The sequence below is a fragment of the Balaenoptera acutorostrata genome, chromosome 1 (assembly GCF_949987535.1).
Source record: "Balaenoptera acutorostrata chromosome 1, mBalAcu1.1, whole genome shotgun sequence".
Classification (NCBI taxonomy): Eukaryota; Metazoa; Chordata; class Mammalia; order Artiodactyla; family Balaenopteridae; genus Balaenoptera; species Balaenoptera acutorostrata.
In genome coordinates, this window is record NC_080064.1 from 147,883,429 (window position 1) to 147,895,810 (window position 12,382).

A 12,382-nucleotide genomic window follows, 5' to 3' on the forward strand; every position below is an offset into this window, starting at 1 on the left:
CATCAGAAGCTATATGACAATGGGGAAAAATCTCTAAATATCTCTATATCCTTTTGACAAAGAAATCTTGGCACTCGCTTATTACTTAAATCATGGGGATGTCAGAGCATTCATGCCGGAATGAGTACCAACCAATGTGAAAAGTGAAGAATGAAAAGAAATACTTGAAGCCAGAGCCTAGAGTGAATAATGTTATATAACATATCTCTATAACCACGAGTTTGAATTTTTTCACAACTCTAACCTGAGTGAGATTTATATTTCCAAGAGGGAATAGTTTCAAGTGAGCTAAGATTTTATCATTATTGTAAAAAAGATATTCCTTTTATTCCTTATCTAATTATGTAGGAAAATCTATTAGCTTATTCTTTATGGATCAGTGTAAGTGTCGAGAGAGGTGTCTAGGGGCATGCCACAGGAATCTGCGCTTGGCCCCTTTCAGTAATAAATTGGGTACAGACTAAGAAAATAATCTCGCCAAGTTTATGGGTAATAAAAAGCTTGGATATTTAGAAGAATACCTAATGTGTTGAATGAAGGCATCCGAATTCAAACACGCCTCACTCTGGAACTTTTGAATTAAACCTAACAAAATGAAAGTTAAGTAAACTCCTGCACTCACATTCAAAAACCAATGGTGAAAATTAGGGTGAGATATAGCTTCAGAATTCTTCATATGAAAAGATCTCTGAATTGGTTTGGTTATTGAGTATGCATTAACAGTATAATGTGTTTATCATGAAAACAGATGCAATGTTTTGCCACATGAATAAAATATATTTTCACCAATAAAACAAGTAAAACACCAGTTGTATTGTGGATTTAACTTACTCATTAGGAAGACTAGAAGAAGGATTTATTGACAGTATTTTCGAAGGAGGATAACCATGGTGGCAAATGATTGCAAAGTAAACTATGCGTCCGATTCTATTTAACCTGAAAAAATAAACCCTGTGTAACTCATGACAACATAGTGAAAATTACATTTAAATACTTGCAGAGCCATGGCATAGAAAAGATTATGTTGGTTCCGTCTAGTTCCAGAGGTTAAAAGTAATACCAGTGTATGGAATATTCTAGGGACAGATTTGGGTCTGAATACAAACAACTTTAAAAGATATTTGTATTGTTGAAAGTCAAGATGAGCTATTTTAAGAGGTAACAATCTCCCTGCCCCTAAATTTGTTCAAAGTTTAAATTCTCACTTTTGAAGGCTTTTTTAGAAAAGATACTTTGCTAGTATTTGAATTAGGTCTAAATAGCGTAAGGTCCCTCTGTTTCTTCAAGATCTTGGTCTATAAATGATAGGGGCTTAATGAGGAATATACATTGCTATAATTATTATATCTATTGCCTATAATACTAGATTTATAACCTCAGGCAAGTTTCTTAACTTTGCTAACTTCAGTTCTTCAGTTGTAAAGTGAGGATACTAGTGGTATTTGCCTGTTAGGGGGGTTTGTAAAGATGAGTTAATATGTGTAAAGCAGCTAACACAGTGCCTGCTTATATCCTAAGCATCCAATACATGTTTGTTGTTATTTGCCATAGACAACCTGGTAAAAGATTTGGGTCTCCCTCTCCTAGGAGGCTTTCCTATGTCCTATAATGCTTTCATTTTTGAAGGACTGCCTGCCTCTGTTGATCTTAAGGAATGCATACTGATGTCAAAGATTTCATTGCAGTTTGGTTGCCAAAAACCTGAACACATTATCTTCTCTTATAATCATCCTCATATTATTGTTTTTTTTTTTTTAATTCTCAATTGCTGAAAAAGTAGGAACTCTTTTTAAATATAATAACTACATCAGGGCTCCTGGAAATGAAAAAGGCAAGATAAAATGAGGTACTCTGGCTTATTATAGATCCACAGGAGTAGTGTTTTGGTTTTATTGTATAGTTTTGTTTTGCTTGACTAGCAGCTGGAGATCCCTGAGCGAATACATTAAATGTACTTCACCTTGTGGCGCTGCCAGAAGAGTCATTCAGTTTTACAATCTGAACATGTGTGTTGTGCAATCGATGACTGAGAATCAGATGAATGGCGTATGACTCGCTTGTTCCTTGATCGGCTGCACATTTCTGTTTCATTAAGATTAGTCCTCCTGAGACGTTAAAGTCAAGCTTTTCTAAAAGAAGTACTTTGTTGAAGGCCCTATCATTGTTATGAAGTTATCTGCCAAGAACAGATAGCTGCTATAAAAATTTAATAGGTACGAGAAATGTCTCCATCTAAGTATAATTTACTGTCCAACCCTTTTTTGTCTTTCACTGCAATAAGGGAGAGGACCAGGAAACAAAGAGAAAGGAAAGATCATGAGATTTATGAGATTGAGGTTTGCAGAGCCAGCAATGACTCATAAACGTTGTATTTTTTTAATATCTCTCAACTGGAATCATATTATGGTCTCACTAATCTGAAGTAGCAGTGAGTGCTTTTGAATCCTTTCCTAATTAACATAAGTTTTTTGACATGTTTAGGGAATTTCTGTATTCAACTTTGCTTACTTAAATTCAACTGGGGAAAAAGATTGAATTTGGGTAATCAGTTTTGTCTGTCTAAATAAGATACTACTAAGTTCACCTTTTATTGGTTTAAGGATGAGTAGGTTGCTTATAGGAAAAGCTCAATGAGGGCTTGTGTTTATAAAAACATAAAGCAGATGGAAACTCCTGATAAGTTCAGATCCAGGTGAATAATTTACATGAAAATTTTATGTTTAACCATTTCAATTTTTTTAGTTCAAATTCAGGGTACTAAGCAAAAATATACAGAGTGGCAAATTATTACAAAACCTAAGAAATGATTTACACTTTTTTTTAACATCTTTATTGGAGTATAATTGCTTTACAATGGTGTGTTAGTTTCTGCTGTATAACAAAGTGAATCAGCTATACATATACATATATCCCCATATCTCCTCCCTCTTGCTTCTCCCTCCCACCCTCCCTATCCCACCCCTCTAGGTGGACACAAAGCACCCAGCTGATCTCCCTGTGCTATGCGGTTGCTTCCCACTAGCTATCTATTTTACATTTGGTAGTGTATATATGTCCATGCCAGTCTCTCACTTTGTCCCAGCTTACCCTTCCCCCTCCCCGTGTCCTCAAGGACTCTACTCTCTCAGTGTGTCTCTTTGTTCTCTGCCAGCTTTGTTTCAGTCTCATCTGCTGGCTCCTCTTCCTTGGTCCTTAAGAGGAGTTTTCCTCCAACTTACACCCTTCAGCATATCAGAGTTTCATTCCCAGTCTACCAGAATCTTTCTTCATTACATAGAAGTTCAAAATATAAAGAGGAACAAAATCAGAGTCATGCTAATGAACAAAGTGACCGTCATAAACTTTGATATAAATAGTTCTAGAATTCCATGAAACTCAATTGAAAACTGGTAGTCAGTCTTCATGGTTTCATTCATCCCTTGTATATTGACGTCATCCCAATCTGGGTAGTTGGCGTGGTCCTCTTTCTAACACTCCCATTTCACGTGTTCCACGGCAAACTGGGAATCTTTTCGTAAACATCCTGTCACAGTTGTTTTTCTAAAGCACAAATCAGATCATGACTTTTTTCTTTACGTACTTCCATAGCCTTTAGTGAACGCAATAAAGTCTAAATTCCTTAGCATAGCATTCGAAGGCCCACAGAATCTGGCCATACTCCAACTAGTCTCATCTCTCACTGTTTTCTCCGCCTGTTCTGTTTTAGGTGCCACACCTCACATCTACTTTCTACCTCTAGATCCTCATTCATACTCTACCTACAGCGGTGTCTCTTAACTCCTCTCTGTGTTAAAGAATACTTACCTTTCGAGATTATGTTCAAACAGTACCTCTGTGAAACTCCATTTCTTACTTGCTGTCACCTAGGTTTGTATTAACTTTTTTTATCCATTAAATCGGAAATTTCTTCTGAATTGTCTGTTCTGCTTCGTATAGCCTTAAAACGTGATATTTTTAAAAAGCGTGACATAAATGCATTTTAAAGGCCTTTGAAGTGAATTGATTAAATTTTCCCGAAATTCAGCACTACACGGCAAACTTGTAAAGTTACAGATTTCTTTTTGTGTCACCTGGTGGTTTGCTTCTCCAGGAGGAAGGACTCTGCGGTTGATTCAGACCAGAATGGAAGATGCTGGCCAGTATACTTGTGTTGTAAGGAATGCAGCTGGTGAAGAAAGGAAAACCTTTGGGCTTTCAGTATTAGGTATTTATATAACTTACAATATCTAGACAAAATAAAATTGTCTTAAATACATTCTGGAAGCAGAGTTAAAATTTATCTGCAGCTTGAACTTACATTTATGTATTCTTTGGCCCCTGGACTGTCACTCTTGGCAAGAATTCAATGTTAGAATGGTTTGTACGTAATCAGTTGGATTAAAATGGCTGAAATGCCATGTCTTATCAGTTCACAATTGTTCAACAGTGTTCTAAGACGCTGATAACTTGTTTAATGTGAGTGCTTATCAGAGTTATAGAGGGAGAAATAAGTGTCTGATAGATTTTGTTACTCATTGACTTGTTGACATATTTATCCAGATTTTATGATTTACATACAATAAAATTCATTATAATTGAATTTATGACACATAACTTTATAGTATATCTTAGAATTGATCAAACAATATGGTAACATTATTCTAGTAAACAAATAATAATCAGAATTTGGAGGGATTGTTTTAAAGGGTACAGCCTAATAAAAAATATGAAAATAGATGCCTATAAATAACCATTCTGCTGTTAGAACTGTTACTTTTTCTGTCTTTTTTATTTTTTATTTTTTTTTTAGTACCACCTCACATTGTGGGTGAAAATACATTTGAAGATGTGAAGGTAAAAGAGAAACAGAGTGTTGCATTGACTTGTGAAGTGACAGGTAAGGGGCTCAGCTCTTGCATTTCTGCTCAACTCATTGGTTATTCACTGCCTCCACTTATCTCTTAGTTGAGAAAAATCAAGCATTTGACATTGAATTCTAGCCCAGTATAGATGGTAGAAGTATAGAAGGAAACCTTTCAGATTCTGTGGAGATAAAAAGGAAATTCCTACACTGAAAAAAGGAAGGAAGGAAGGAAGGAGAGAGCGAGTAGGGGAGGAAGGAAAGCAAGGAAGAGAGACAGAAAAAGACACATTAGTCTTTTCTTTCAACTCTGTAAATTATTCTTTCTTTTTTTTTAATCCTGTTCCTACTTGTGGGTAAGATTTCCTGTCCCACCTCCTCTTATTTTTTCTTTCCTTCCCTATGTTTGTACCTTCCTTTCCTTTTTACTGTTTTCTTAAATTTTATTTCAAAGAAATAGGAATTTTGGTGAAAGTACAGCATCACTGATAGTGGGAATTACCCAAGATCAAAATTGTCACCTTTTGTAAACTTGTTTGCATATTACAAAGGAAATGGAGAAGAGTAAAAATAAAAATGAAAATTCTAAAACCAATTTCACCGGCTTTACCAGTGAATCATTGTGTTGCATGTAATAAAAATAAACAAATCTCTAAGAGAATGTGTTCAAGATTGTCTTTTTAGTAAAGGCACAGCCTTGTGGTTTTAATGGAACAACTAGAACAGTCCATACATTTTATAGAAAGCAAGCATTTTAAGGAAGATTCAGTTAATTTCTTATTTTGTTGTTTACATGCCTTGCATGAGCAATACATTTAAGTAAGCAAGGAAATACTTTCATTTTAAGAAAGACAGTTATAAAAAGTTTCACATATACTATTACTTAACCTGTTTTCTTTTTTTTCTCGCAATGATGTGGTAACAACTATTGCATAGAGAACAGCTGCCTAAATTTTGTAGCATCCCATCTTGAGCCTTCCAGTTTTTTTTTTTAACATTGACATTTGGTTTTTTAAGATATTTCTTTTTTATTCTTTCTTTCAGTTTCATTGAGATATAATTGACATATAATATTGCATAAGTTTAAGGTGATTATACACACACACACACACACACAAAATGATCACCACAATGTTTAGCTAACATCCATCACTGCACATAGCTACACAACTTTTTTTCTTGTAATTAGAACTTTTAAAGTCTACTCTCTTAGCAGCTTTCAATTATACGATATGGTATTGTTAACTGTAATCACAATTATCATCTTATAACTGGAACTTTGTGCCTTCCGACCACCTTCACTCATTGCCCCACCTCTAACCTCCTACCTCTATAACCACTAATGGGTTCTCAGTTTCTGTGAGTTTGGTTTTATTAGATTTGATGTATAAGTGAGAACATACAGTATGTCTTTCTCTGTCTGACTTATTTCACTTAGTATAATATCCTCGAGGTTTATCTGTGTTGTCACAAATGATAGGATTTCCTTCTTTTTTCATGGCTAGATAATATTAAATTATATATATATAGTAAATAATATTAGTATTATATGTTGTATAGTAATATTTAGTATTTAATAATAATATTAAATTATATGTATAGTTTTATATATGTCACATTTTCTTTATCCAGTCATCTATCTATGGACACTTAGGCTGTTTCCGTGTCTTGGCTATTGTGAATAATGCTGCAATGAACATGGGAGTGCAGATGTCCCTTTGAGATAGTGATTTCGTTTTCTTCAGATATATGCCTAGAAGTAGAATTGCTGCACATATGGTAGTTCTATTTTTAGTTTTTTGAGCAACCTTGATACTGTTTTCCATAGGGGCTATACCAATTTACATTCCCTCCAAAGGTGCACAAGGGTTCCCTTTTTTCCACATCCTCATCAACACTTGTCATCTCCTGTATTTTTAATAATAGCTATTCTAACAGGTGTGAGGTGATATCTCATTGTGGTTTTGATTTGCATTTCCTGGATGATTAGTGATGCTGAATAGCTTGTCTTGTACCTGTCAGCCATTTGAATATAATAATAATAATAATATAATATTAAAAATGTCTATTCAGGTCCTTTGCCATTTTTTTAATTGAATCCTTTGTGAGTGTGTGTGTGTGTTTGCTATTGAGTTATATGAGTTCCTTACATATTTTGGATATTAACCCCCTTATCAAATAGTGGTTTGCAAATATTTTTTCCCATTTTGTAGGTTGCCATTTAATTTTGTTGATGTTTTCTTTTGTTGTATAGAGCTTTTTAGTTGATGTAGGCCCATTTGTTTTTGCTTTTGTTGCTTGTGCTTTTGGTGTCATATCACAGAAATCATTGCCAGGACCAATGTCAAGGAGCTTTGTCCCTATGTTTTCTTTTTTTTTTTTTTAATTTCAGCTGCTTTTTAAAAAATTTTTATTATTTTATTTTTTAATGTTTATTTTTAATTCATTTTTATTTTTATTTATTTATTTTATTTTTGGTTGCATTGGGTCTTCGTTTCTGTGTGCAGGCTTTCTCTAGTTGTGTTGAGCGGGGTCTTCTCTTGTTGTGGAGCACAGGCTCTAGGTGCTCAGGCTTCAATAGTTGTGGCACACGGGCTCAGTAGTTGTGGCTCACGGGCTCTAGAACGCTGGCTCAGTAGTTGTGGCTCACGAGCTTAGCAGCTCCGCAGCATGTGGGATCTTCATGGACCAGGGATCGAACCCATGTCCCCTGCATTGGCAGGCGGATTCTGAACCACTGTGTCACCAGGGAAGTTCCTGTCCCTCTGTTTTCTTTCAGGAGTTTTATGGTTTCAGGTCTTACATTTAAGCCTTTGATACATTTCAAGTTAATTTTTGTGAGTGGGGTAAGACACGGGTCTAGTTTCCTTCTTTTGCATGTGAATATCCAATTTTCCCACTGCCATTTATTGAAGAGACTGTCTTTTTCCATTGAGTATTCTTGACCCTCTTGACTAATATTAGTTGATCGTATATGCATGGGTTTATTTCTATGTTTATGATTCTGTTCCATTGGTATATGTGTCTTTTTTATGGCAGTACCTTACTGTTTTGATTACTGTAGCTTTGTAATGTAGTTTGAAGTCAGGACGTGTGATGCCTCCAGCTCTTCTTTCTCAGGATTGCCTTGGCTATTCAGTGTCTTTTGTGATTCCAAACAAATTTTAAGATTTTTTTTTCCATTTCTGTAAAAAATGCCATTGGAATCTTCATAGAGATTGCACTGAACCTATAAATAGCTTTGGGTAATATGGACATTTTAACAATATTAATTCTTTCAATCCATGAACACAAGATATCTTTCCATTTATTTGTGTCTTCTTTTATTTATTTCATCAACGTCTTATAGTTTTCAATGTAGAGATCTTTCACCTCCTTGGTTAGATTTATTCCTAAGTATTTTTTTTTTTTGGTGCTATCGTAAATGAGATTTTTTTTAAATTTCTTTTTCAGATCATTTGTTGTTAGTGTATAAAAATGTAGTGATTTTTTATGTTGATTTTGTATCTGAAACTTTATTGAATTTGTTGATTAAAGCAAACAGTTTTTGGGTGGAGTCTTTAGGACTTTCTATATAAATAATCATGTCATCTACAAATAGAGAGAACTTTACTTCTTCCTTTCCAATTCTGATGCCTTTTATTTCTTTTTCTTGCCTGATTGTCTGGCTAGGACTTCCAATAATGTGTTGAATAGGAATGATGAGAGTGGGCACCCTCATCTTATTCTTGATCTTAAAAAACTTTCAGTCTTTCAGTACTCAGTATGATGTTAGCTGCAGATTTGTCATATGGCCTTTATTATGTTGAGGAATGTTCCTTCTGTATACAATTTGTTGATATTTTTTATCATGAATAGATGTTGAATTTGGTCAAGTGCTTCTCTGCATCTATTGAGATGAGCATATGATTTTTATCTTTCATTCTATTGATGTAATGTATTATATTGATTTGTGTATCTTGAACCATCCTTGCATCCCAGAGATGAATACCATTTGATCATGGTGTATGATCCTTTCAATTTGATGCTGAATTCAGTTTTCTGGTATTTTCTGAGAATTTTGTATTTATATTCATCAGGGATGTTGGCCTGTAGTTTTCTTTTCTTGTGGTGTCCTTACCTGACTTGGGTGTCAGGGTAATGCTGGCCGTGTAAAATGAGTTTGGGAATGTTCCCTTGTCAATTTTTTGAAAGAGTGAGAAGACTTGATATTAATTCTTTTTTAAACATTTGGTAAAATTTATCACTGAAACCATCTGGTCCTAGATTTTCCTTGTTGGGAGGTTTTGACTTCTGGTTTAATCTCCTTACTAGTAATTGGTCTGTTCAGATTTTCTGTTTCTTCATGATTTAGTCTTGACAGGTTGTATATTTCTAGGAATTTACTCATTTCTCCTAGGTTGTCCAGTTTGTTGGCTGTAGTTGTTGAGCGTAGTCTCTTATGATTCTTTGTATTTCTGTGGTATCAGTTGTAATGTCTCCTCTTTCATTTATTATCTTATTTATTTGGGTCCTGTCTTTTTTATTTTTCTTAGTCTAGCTAATGTTTTGTCAATTTTATCTTTTCAAAGAACCAATTCTTAGTTTTATTAATCTTTTCTATTGTTTCCTTGTACTCTATTTCATTTATTTCTGCTCTAATTTTTATTATTCTCTTCCTTCTGCTAATTTTGGACTTAGTCTGTTTTTTTCCTAGTTCCTTGAGGTGTACTGTTATATTTTTTTAGAGATCTTATTTCTTCTGTGATGTATGCATTTATCAGTATAAATGTCCCTCTTAAAACTGCCTATGCTCTCTATCCCTTAAGTTTTGGTGTGTTGTGTTTCCATTTTCATTTGTCTCAAGAATTTTTTTTTCCCTTTTGATACCTTCTTTCATACATTGGTTGTTCAAGAGTATGTCATTTAATTTCCATTCATTTGTGTATTTTCCAGCTTTCTTCCTGTTATTGATTTCTAGTTTCATATCATTGTGGTCATAAAAGACATTTGGTATGATTTCAATCATTTTAGATTTACTGAGATTTGTTTTGTGGTCTAACATATGAGCTATCCTAGAAAATGTTCTATGTGTGCTTGAGAAGAATGTGTATTCTACTTTTGTTGGATAGAATGCTCTGTATGCGTCTGTTAGGCATATTGGGTCTACAGTAATTTTCAAATCTCTGATTTGTTATTGATTCTCTGACTGGATGATCTATCCATTGTTGAGAGTGGGGTATTAAAGTCCCCAACTATTATTTTATTGCTGCTTATTTCTCCTTTTAGCTCTGTTAGTATTTGCTTTATATATTTAGGTGCTCCAATATTGGGTGCATAAATATTTACAGTTATTATGTCTTTCTGATGGATTGACCCCTTTTTCATTGTCTCTTGCCTCTTTTGACCAATTTTAGCTTAAAGTCTAGGCTGATATAAGTATAGCTGCCCCAGCTTTCTTTTGGTTACCATGTTCTTGAAATATCTTTTTATATCCCTCTACTCTCAGTTCACATGTACCTCTAAAGCTAAAGTGAGTCTCTTGCAGGCAACATACTTTTGGATCTTGCTTTTTTTTTTCTTCATTTAGCTATTCTATGTCTTTTGATTGGAGAATTTAATCCATTACATCTAAAGTAAATATTGACAAGTAAGGACTTAGTATCTCCATTTTGTTGGGGTTTTTTAATTGTTTTGTAGATCCTTTCTTCCTTGCTTCTTATCCTTCTCTTCTTTTGTCATTTGATGACTTTCTTAGCAATATGCTTTGATTGCTTTATCATAACTTTTTGTGTAGCTATTAAAGATTTTTTTCCTTTGTGGTTACCAGAGGCTTACATAAAATATCTTATATGTATAACATCCTATTTTAAACTAATAATAACTTAACTTTGATAGCATACATAAACTTTACTTTTACTTCTCTTCCTCTCACATCTTAGGTTATTAATGTTACAATTTATATGTTTTGTTATTTTGTGTATCTAATAACAAATTATTGTAGATACAGTTATTTTTAAAATGTTTGTTTTTTAAATTTTAAAAGTGAGTTACGTATCACCATTACAGTGTTAGAGAATATGACTTTGACTACATATTTACCATTAGCAGTGAGTTTTGCACGTACATTTATATGATTTTACAATGATAATTAACATCCTTTTATTTCTACTTGAGAATGCCATTTTGAATCTCTTGTAAGACAGGTCTGGTGTGTTTTTTTGTTTTTGTTTGTTTCCCTCAGCTTTTTTTTTTTTTTAAATTTTATTTATTTATTTATTTATTTATTTATTTATTTATGGCTGTGTTGGGTCTTAGTTTCTGTGTGAGGGCCTTCTCTGGTTGCGGCAAGTGGGGGCCACTCTTCATCGCGGTGCGCGGGCCTCTCACTGTCGCGGCCTCTCTTGTTGCGGAGCACAGGCTCCAGACGCGCAGGCTCAGCAATTGTGGCTCACGGGCCTAGTCGCTCCGCAGCATGTGGGATCTTCCCAGACCAGGGCTCGAACCCGTGTCCCCTGCACTGGCAGGCAGACTCCCAACCACTGCGCCACCAGGGAAGCCCTCCCTCAGCTTTTGTTTGTCTGGGAAAATCTTTATCTGTCATTCATATTTTGCCAGCTATAGTATTCTTGGTGGACAGGCTTTTTTTTCAATATTTAGAACGTTTTATGCCATTATCTCCTAGCCTTCTAAGTTTCTTATGAGAAATCTGCCTATACTCTTATGGGGGGTTCCCTTGTATGTGATGTGTTGCTTTCTTCTTACTATATTCAAAATTTAGTTATAATGTGTTTCAGTGTAGCCCTTTTTTAGTTCAATCTATTTGGGATTTTTGTGCCTCATGAGTCTGGAGTTTGGGGAGTTTTCAGACATGATCACTTTAAATATACTTTCTGTTCCTTTCTCATTCTCCTCTCCTTCTGGGATTTCCATAATGTGTATATTGTTTTTGTAATGGTGTCTCATAACTCCTGTAGGCTTTCTTCACTTTTCATTCTTTTTTCATTTTGATCCTCTGACTGGATAATTTCAAACAAACTATCTTCTAGTTTACTGATTCTTTCTTTTGTTTCGTCAGGTCTGAAGTTGAAGCTCTCTTTTGAATTCTTTAGTTCAGTCATTCTATTCTTTAGCTCTAGGATTCATTTGTTTGATTGTGGTTCTTTTATGATTTCTATTTCTTTGTTGAACTTCTCATTTTGTTCATGCATTGTTTTCTTCATTTTGTTTACTAAACTTGATTAAGAGTATTATTCTGAATTCACAGTTAATAGATCTCCATTTTTTAGGGTCAGTTATTGAGTTATTGGAGCTTTATTAGTTTCCTGTGAGGTGTCATGTTTACCTGATTCCTTGTATTGGTATCTGCACACTTGAGTAAAGGGTCTCTGATTCCAGACTTTACAGGTTTGCTTCAGTAGAGATTGTCCTTCACCGTTCTACTCAACTTGGGATTCTGGATGGGTCAGCTGATAGCATCGTTGGGCAGGTGGGGTTTTCTCTCAGGGTCTCTATTTGGGTGAGGCCACTGCCTCTGCCTGAGATGTGAGGTTGGGGCAGGGG

At 34.6% G+C, this 12,382-nt stretch overlaps 1 protein-coding gene across 6 annotated transcripts in view; it reads left to right on the top strand.

Moving 5' to 3' along the window:
* HMCN1 (hemicentin 1) overlaps window positions 1–12,382 on the top strand; it is a 530,431-nt gene that overhangs the window by 349,224 nt on the left and 168,825 nt on the right. For all 6 annotated transcript variants that reach the window (XR_009008571.1, XM_007166971.2, XM_057547914.1 and 3 more), the window contains 2 exons: window positions 4,091–4,204; window positions 4,790–4,876. Coding sequence is in view for 5 of the 6 variants with exons in the window: in XM_007166971.2 (XP_007167033.2) it covers window positions 4,091–4,204; window positions 4,790–4,876 (201 nt within the window). In the remaining variant the exon portion in view is untranslated. The remainder of the gene's footprint in view (window positions 1–4,090; window positions 4,205–4,789; window positions 4,877–12,382) is intronic.